Genomic DNA, 8,386 nt, shown 5'->3' on the forward strand with positions numbered 1-8,386 from the left:
GCTCTCGCTTGCAACCCGGAAGTATATTCATAGTTCAATAATATGATACACATACATGTGAACTGTGCCATTTTGCATAATGAGTACTTTTAGTACTTTAAGTATATTTTGATGCAAATACTTTTGTACTTTTACTTAAGTAACATTTTATTGCAGGACTTTTACTTGTAACAGAGTATATTTACACTGTGGTATTGCTACTTTTATTTAAGTAAACAATCTGAGTAGTACTTCCACCACTGTTACTGTGTGTTTGCTTTTAAGTTAGCAATAAGTGGGCACTAAACCCTCGCCATTATCTCTGGTTACTGACTACAAATCTGCAAATGGCCGATGATCAGGTGGACTTAGAGGAAACAAGCAAATGCCCAAAATGGTAATTAGCTTTAGCTTCCTGTTTTTCTGCTCTTCCTCTTTTACACCATCATCAGCCTTAGTGTTCAACCTTTTCAAAGAAAAAAAGCCAAAACTAATACAACACGTTTATAAACTAACTTTGTAATACTGTTAATACAGCAGTGAAAGCAACAGTTTGGGCTGCGCTTTTGATAGCCAAAAAAGGAAAATGTCGGCATATCTGAACACTGAGTCGGGCATCATCAAGAAGGTTCCCAGCGATCAGGACGATAAGGAGAGCAAAGTGGACATTTATGTCAGTGCAGAGAGCCTGAGAATATATGAGAACCCCTGGGTGGAGAGCAAGTCACCAAATATATCAGGACTTGCAGAGGCTCGGCACCCAGGTATGGACACAACAAGCGTGAGCACCAAGCTTTACAGCAATCCAGTACAGTATTCTAAAAATTGTGATCCTGGTGTTTTCTTAAGTGTTTCTAATCAGAGAAAATTCAGGAAAGAGGTCTCATATCAGAAATGAATCAATGCTTCTGGGTGCACTATGTCTTCTCTTCCTGGCTGGAATCATTGGCCTTGGAATCAAAAGTGGGTTTTCTTGATTCAGCTGATAATAAAAATAACTACAACAAGACGAGCACATCATGTATTACATAATAATATGTCATATTAGAATACTGAGTTGTTTTTTTCCCCTTGCTGCAATAGGGAATCAAGACAAAGCGTGCTGGGATGTAGAGAGAAACCAGTTATTGACAATAATCACTGATCTCAGGAACACAACTGATCAATTAAAAGCCACTAATACAAATCTCAGCAAAGAAATGTGCAGGGATCTCTGTGGTAAGTAAAATATTACCACCTATATTTGTCCATAATGGCCTATTTATTCTGTTGTTGTACACTTATGTGTTTGTATTCTGAGTATTAAATGTGTTATTTTGTGTTTTGCTTTTGCATATAAAGACAACATACTGTTTAAAGATACAAATTTAGCAAGTCAGTTTGTCCCTTTGCATTAAGAGTTAACAGGTTATTGAAACAGCTGTAACAAGCGAGGGCTTATTCAAATGTCTTGTATGTCTTTCTCTAAAACACAGATGCTAAACCAGATAAAGACTCGGAATTGCTAAACCAGATAAAGACTCGGAATGAGTGAACGGGACAACACTGGCCACAGAACTGTGTGAGGTGAAATTGTTATTCAAGGACATTTCACAGTTATTTCTGTTGTATCACGTCACATCTGGCATCCTGAATGAAAGGTCAGAATGTGGGACTGCAGTTTTTATTAAATTAAACAGTAAACAACTACTGTATATGCTGCCTGGTTCTTGTAGATCACAGTAGACCTACCAACACAAGCAACTTTTTAAAAAATCATTTCTGTACTTTGTAGACAAAAATATTAATTTACATACAATGCTAAAGTTTTACTGTATTATACAGTACACAAAAGATCTTGATCTTTTTGTCTCAAATTAAGGTGAATGCTTTGAAATTAATCATAAATAACATTTTCATTTCACTGTCAGTATATATTACAGTCATTTGACTTTACAACTGCTGTTCTAAAAGCCTGGTATTGTAGGGTTTGTATGTGAAGTGCACAAAAAGACATGTCTTATTTATTTCAGGTTTTGTATCCAATTCTTCACACATGTGACCCACTGTATGAATGTGGTACCTTCGACTATATGTGTCATGGCGTTTTATGATTTTGCACAAGAATATTAGATTCGATTAATTAGATGGCCACTCATTTGTAAAATCTGTGGTTTTTAGAGGATTTAAACCTCATATGTTGCTATATTTAATCATATTTTTGTTTCCTCACTGTGAAATTCTGTGAAATGTCTGAGTATTTTTTGTCTGTATGTCAAACATATTTATGGCTACATCAGTCAAATGAAGACTGTTGTGTTAGAAAATTCACAAGATGGAGATAGAGATCACAGGATGTGTCATATTGTTCTTTATACTGAATACAACCATTCTCATGTTTCCACCTTCTGTGAGTTGTTAGACCTTTATCTTTCAAATAAATGTTTATATGATTACACTATAGAGTTTATCACTACCTGATTATCTGACTGGTTGTACAACTGGACTTTGCTGCAACCTTGTGCCCTTTACTGCATGTTGTATGGGAGGTGTTCACTGTGGGTTGCTGGGTGCTCAAATCGCCAAGCTTTGACACCAGAGATCGCAACAAACCTATGGCAGGAGTTTGCCCCCTAGATGTGGTTAGATTTAGGCTGCAGATTTAGCTTTATATTTTTAGCTTTCTGATTCTGATTATAATAACCAAACGCTTTAAAATATCTCACGCCCATTGGGCTTCTCCTCGCCCTGCTGCACAGATAGTTGGCACTATTTAATTAAAATATGGCAATTAATATATCCATTTTAATAAACAATGACACGCTCGTTACCATTTCCTAGTGGTGACAGGTGGAAAAAAAATAGTGCCACAGGCTCTGGGTGCGCAGTACAGCGCATTGATACAATGTTATCCGCCTCGTCTGACCTCACATCCGTCTCTCTAGATAGAGTCCTGTCTGCCAGCATTTTCTTTTTGTTTTACCGGTCCTGATTATAGCTCATAGATTCATTTCCTGATTTTTTTAACCGGCTAAAGGGATCTAAGCGAAATCCGTGTTTTCACCATAGTCTTCTACACAATGCCTGGGTTTTCAGACAGAGATCGTGGCAGAGATAGAGGGTAAGTTAAGTGTCGCTTCTGGGTTTTTTCGCGTTAGCAAATTTAGCCATGACGAACCGCTTAGCAGATGGTTGCTAGCGGGGATGCTGTCATGGCTCCAGTGTCAAAACAAGACAGTCGTCGAGCACATTATATCGCCGTTAGCGTTGGTTATTATTTCGCTATACTCGCTTATTAAATTGTCAAAATCAGTTTTTTTTTCGGTCAAGCGTACCTGCGTATTTGTAATGTCTGCTCTCTGCCGATAGAGGTAAAATGGCAGAGAGCTCTGTTTGCACGGCAGCCCACTGTTTTTCTGGAATTGACGCAGTGGTGTTTCCTCTTGCGGAAGCAAATCCGTGACAGATTTATGGCGCAGATGCCTGATTTAATTCTCCGGACTCGTTTTCCATCGGTGGTGTCGCCTAAAATGTACCTTACCGGCGGCGAATTTGAGCTCTGTAACGTTACTCTTTTGTCATTGGCTGAAGCAAATCACGATTCACGACAAACCCGGTTCAGTGAACTGACAGTTTAATGTTGCCTGGTAACCTTACTTGTGACTATCTAACTCTATGCATTAACACGACGGTTTTCAAGTGCTAAGCATTTAAATTGGGCACTTTACAGTTTTAAAGCCCTTTCCCCTTCTCTGTGGTTTGTTTATGTGGTTCTAGAAAACAGGAAAGAGAGGAATGGCCATGTAGTTCAGTGTTATTAGTGGCATTCCAGTGATTTAGCATTGCATGTCCATAAAGTTGGAGGCCTCACAAGAGGCAGATTAAAATAGGTCAAAATCGACATATATCCTGACTTTTTAAAGCTTCAAAGACTGAAGCACACGCCTTTCATTATGCAGACCAAGCTCAGATGACCCCATTGGCAGCCCTTAATGCTGTCATGGGCAGTGATGGATTAAACAGGGCTTTCTCATACAACACAAGACAGTAACTAATAGCTGGAGAGCTTAATAGTTCTGTTTCAAGGCCTCTGACGCAAGCAAAAATGGTGACACCTGTTGGCCGAGTTTTTGGTGCATGGGTGGAGTGAAACTGAGAACATGAAGAAATACAATACAAGTGGCCTTAAAGCTTTTATTATTTGTGTCAATAAAGCCTGCATTATGAAAACGGATCACTTTTAACCACTCTGTTTTGCATATAGTACTCGACACCTCACTGATACAAGTTTGACATTTGGGATGGTCGTGCGACTTTTGGTGTGGTGAAACAAAGTATCAAAACCTCTTACAATGATACTTTTACCTTGAAAGGTCTATACAGCGTTGTGTTGTCTGCTTCGAGTGCAGCATCACTAGTCATGGGTATTTCCTCAGTCTTGTCACAGACCTGCTACTAACTGTCTACTTAACTGACCTTTTATGTAAAATTGGTGGAGAGGACCCTTAATAAATGCTCTTTTTGGCTGTTCATGTTATGTGTTCCTCTTTTTAGGTATGGTGGAGGGCCCCCGCGTTTTGGTGGTGGTGGAGGCAATAGGGGCGGACCTCCTTCAGGAAAGTTTGGCAACCCTGGTGAGAGGCTGCGAAAGAAGCACTGGAACCTTGATGAGCTTCCAAAGTTTCAGAAGAACTTCTACCAGGAACACCCAGATGTCACCCGCAAACCTCTTGTAAGACCTTTAATTGAATTTGCCTCTTTTTTTCCTTTAACCCTCACATTAACATCAACTTAATTTCATTAAATAATAAAAAAGAGGAAAACAAAATTATCTTGCACCTAAAACAAAGATTCTGGTTCACACAATCAGTGGCTTTCTTTGCTTTTTCATGTGGCCCTGTGTGTATGTTTATTGACTGCGGTAATTTTTTTTAAATTTCTTCTTCAAATCCCAGCAAGAGGTTGAGCAGTACCGAAGAAGTAAAGAAGTTACGGTCAAAGGCAGAGATTGCCCCAAACCAATTGTAAAATTCAATGAAGCTGCATTTCCAAGTGAGTTAGAAATCACACGCCACCATTCAATTCATTTTAGAAAGCCTGTCTACAGAAATTTGTACTGTGTCATTGTCAGAAAACTTGGCTTCTAACAGTTGAACTTGCATATCTTATTTCTTCAGGCTATGTCATGGATGTTATAATAAAACAGAACTGGACTGACCCAACTCCAATTCAGTCTCAGGGGTGGCCAGTGGCCCTCAGTGGCAAAGATATGGTTGGCATTGCTCAGACTGGGTCTGGGAAAACCCTTGCAGTAAGTAAAGTCTTTCCCAGTTACGACTTTTCTAACCCTTTCAACTGGTACCCACATTGAATTTGTCATCACCCTTGTTTCCTAAAGCTGTTTTAACATAATACCAGTTATGTCAAATGCAAACTTGGCAGGTTGTAGCATTTTTTTATAGACCTTTCTTCACATAGTGGGTTTTGCAGTAACTACCTACAGTAAATGAGTCCAGTAAGATATTGTAGAATGACCATCATGGCAGTGTCTGTCGATTTATCCCTTATTCTTTTCTTGTTTTAAATCAGGTATTTTGATTTGCAATTACCAGTATTAGTGATGGCATTCTGGTAGAAGTAAGCTTATTGTATAACATAGCCATTCAGACACAATTTAGCAACTTAACACAATGGTAACACTTCAGTTGAGATGAGAAGTACACCCCACTGATGATGTTGGTATTCATAGCACTTCTATAATCTTGTGTGTTGTGAGTTAAATTTACATGTGGATATCAGTCCTTTTTATTGTTTCTTTTAGTACCTTCTGCCTGCAATTGTGCACATCCAACATCAGCCATTCTTGGAGCATGGAGATGGACCTATTGTAAGTACACTTAAGAATACACTGTTGTTGCTCATGGTCCTATTGTCTCACTTAGCATGGGATGATGTTTACAGGTAATGAATATTTTATTAACTTTTTTTTTAATCCTGTTTTTGAAGGGAGAAAAACTTTTTAAGCTATCAGTTTTATACCTAAAGGACCATTTGATACATAGTCTTTATATCATATTGGTTAATGTAACAATGTACTTGGAGAAATATCCACCTTGTGCTGAATTTTGACATGCTATGCTGAACAAATCAGAAACCAGTGAAGCTGCTACTGTTTGTGACTTGTGGTTCACTGGCTGCAGGAAGAATTTTACTTTTGGTGACAAAGTTGCAAAACCAGCTCTATAATATTATTGTATCAGCAGGGATATTCTCCTTCTGGCAGAGGGCTATTAAATAACTTATGATCACAACATATGCCATGATCACAACATGGCATATGTTGTGATCATAAGTTATTTAACTTATGGTGCAGCTAAGGCACTCAACACTGAGCCAGTTGAAATGGGCATTTGTGGTCCTGGTTTGCAGAAATCATTCTTTCTTGATTGCGGTGAAGATTCTTGGCTCTGCTTATTGTTTGTATTCCATCCGTCCATTGTCTATACCACTTATTCCTGAAGAGGGTCGCTTTAGTCCTGGAGCCAATCCCAGCTGACATTGAGCAAGAGGAAAGGAACAACCTGTTCAGATTGCCAGTTTATCACAGGGCTGACTCCGAAAGACAGACAACCACACACACCCACATTCGCTCCTAGGGGTAAATTAGTCGCCAATCAACCTAAGTTGTGTGTCTTTGGAAGCCGGAGTACCCGGAGATAACCCATGCAAGCACAGGCAGAACATGCAAACTCTGCCATGAAAGGCACTGGGTTGGCCCAAGCTCGAACCCAGAACTTTCTTGCTATAGGGTGACAGCGCTGACCAGTGTATCACCATGCTGCCCTTATTGATTGTACTGCATGAGTTAAATGTAAAAGTTGTGGTAAATGCCTGATATGTATGTGTTGTACATATTTCATACATTTTGGGGTTTTTCTTTAAATAAAACTGTGGGCATCTTTTACTTTAGTGCTTGGTGCTAGCGCCAACCCGTGAACTGGCTCAACAGGTGCAACAGGTGGCTGCTGAATATGGTAGGGCCTCCCGTCTGAAGAGCACCTGCATCTACGGAGGCGCACCCAAAGGACCCCAGATCAGGGACCTTGAGAGAGGTATGCTTGCTTTGATATATACTAAGTGAATATTGCTTAAATTGTTTTACTTTTCTTTGCTATTGCACATTTGTTTTTATTTTGATTTGAAGAATTGTTTGATTTACCCAGGTGCCATTTAATTGTATCAGAAAGCTGTCTTTTGTTTTATTTTATAGTTAAACGTGCTACTAATTATGTATTTCCTGTTTTGTTTAAGGTGTTGAGATTTGCATTGCTACCCCGGGTCGTCTCATTGACTTCTTGGAATGTGGAAAGACCAATCTGCGTCGTTGCACCTACCTGGTGCTGGATGAAGCTGATCGCATGCTGGACATGGGATTTGAACCTCAGATCCGCAAGATAGTTGAACAAATTCGGGTAAGTCATGTTATTTCCTTTCACTTTGCAAACAATTGACATTTGTCACACCACTGACATGACTACTACACAGATGCTGTGTTTATGAGAAGCAGAGTTGGAAATGTACACCAGAAGGTGAAATTAAAAACATTAAGGGAAATGGAATTTAAGTTTGTCAAACAACCTGCAGCCAGTACCACACAAATTAACTTTTACTGACACTAGATATCTGCTGGTGCACTCATATCTTTTAACAGGTAAATATATGTGTTAAATTTACTTTGATGCACACAAAAAGTGTTTAGCTGTTCTATCTCTTGTCTTTACCAGCCAGACCGTCAGACCCTGATGTGGAGTGCCACCTGGCCTAAGGAAGTTCGCCAACTGGCTGAGGATTTCCTGAAGGACTATGTCCAGATCAATATTGGAGCACTGCAGCTCAGTGCCAACCACAACATCCTGCAGATAGTTGATGTTTGCAGTGATATGGAGAAAGAGGACAAGTAAGTAGATGATTTCCAGCTTTTTATCTGTATTAGATGATCAGCTGATGTGATACGAATTTTGTTTGTCTTCTTTCATCTTCTCTGACAGACTGATTCGTTTACTGGAGGAAATAATGAGTGAAAAAGAGAACAAGACCATTATTTTTGTGGAGACCAAAAGGCGTTGTGATGAGCTTACCAGGAGGATGAGACGAGATGGGTAAGGAGCGCCTCTTCTGACCTTTCAGAGGATGTCTTTTCCTATATGAATTTTTCTGTTGATCTTTAAAGTTAGACACAAAGAATTTTCTTCAAGCTGGAAAAACAGTGTTTAATGTTCAATCTGTCTGTCACAGGTGGCCAGCAATGGGAATTCATGGAGACAAGAGCCAGCAGGAGAGGGACTGGGTCCTTAACGGTGAGATTTAATAAATTACATTGCAAGCTGAGGTTTTTAAAAATGAATATAAAAATCATTGTTGTAGGCTG

At 39.3% G+C, this 8,386-nt stretch overlaps 1 protein-coding gene and 1 long non-coding RNA gene across 2 annotated transcripts in view; both read left to right on the plus strand.

Moving 5' to 3' along the window:
- Positions 1-463: 463 nt before the first annotated feature.
- Positions 464-1,572, plus strand: LOC109966246 (uncharacterized). The gene is made up of 3 exons (XR_002275740.1): positions 464-942; positions 1,063-1,197; positions 1,455-1,572. It is a non-coding gene; the product is annotated as an uncharacterized LOC109966246 (long non-coding RNA).
- Positions 1,573-2,879: 1,307 nt separating this feature from the next.
- LOC109966282 (probable ATP-dependent RNA helicase DDX5) overlaps positions 2,880-8,386 on the plus strand; it is an 8,388-nt gene continuing 2,881 nt past the window's right edge. Inside the window, exons 1-10 of the mRNA XM_020611013.1 lie at positions 2,880-3,079; positions 4,513-4,690; positions 4,914-5,010; positions 5,136-5,269; positions 5,780-5,845; positions 6,929-7,070; positions 7,270-7,430; positions 7,743-7,915; positions 8,007-8,117; positions 8,254-8,314. Of these exons, the coding sequence (XP_020466669.1) occupies positions 3,039-3,079; positions 4,513-4,690; positions 4,914-5,010; positions 5,136-5,269; positions 5,780-5,845; positions 6,929-7,070; positions 7,270-7,430; positions 7,743-7,915; positions 8,007-8,117; positions 8,254-8,314 (1,164 nt within the window). The 5' untranslated portion in view covers positions 2,880-3,038. The remainder of the gene's footprint in view (positions 3,080-4,512; positions 4,691-4,913; positions 5,011-5,135; positions 5,270-5,779; positions 5,846-6,928; positions 7,071-7,269; positions 7,431-7,742; positions 7,916-8,006; positions 8,118-8,253; positions 8,315-8,386) is intronic.

The sequence above is a fragment of the Monopterus albus genome, unplaced genomic scaffold, assembly GCF_001952655.1.
Source record: "Monopterus albus unplaced genomic scaffold, M_albus_1.0 scaffold108.1, whole genome shotgun sequence".
NCBI lineage: Eukaryota > Metazoa > Chordata > Actinopteri > Synbranchiformes > Synbranchidae > Monopterus > Monopterus albus.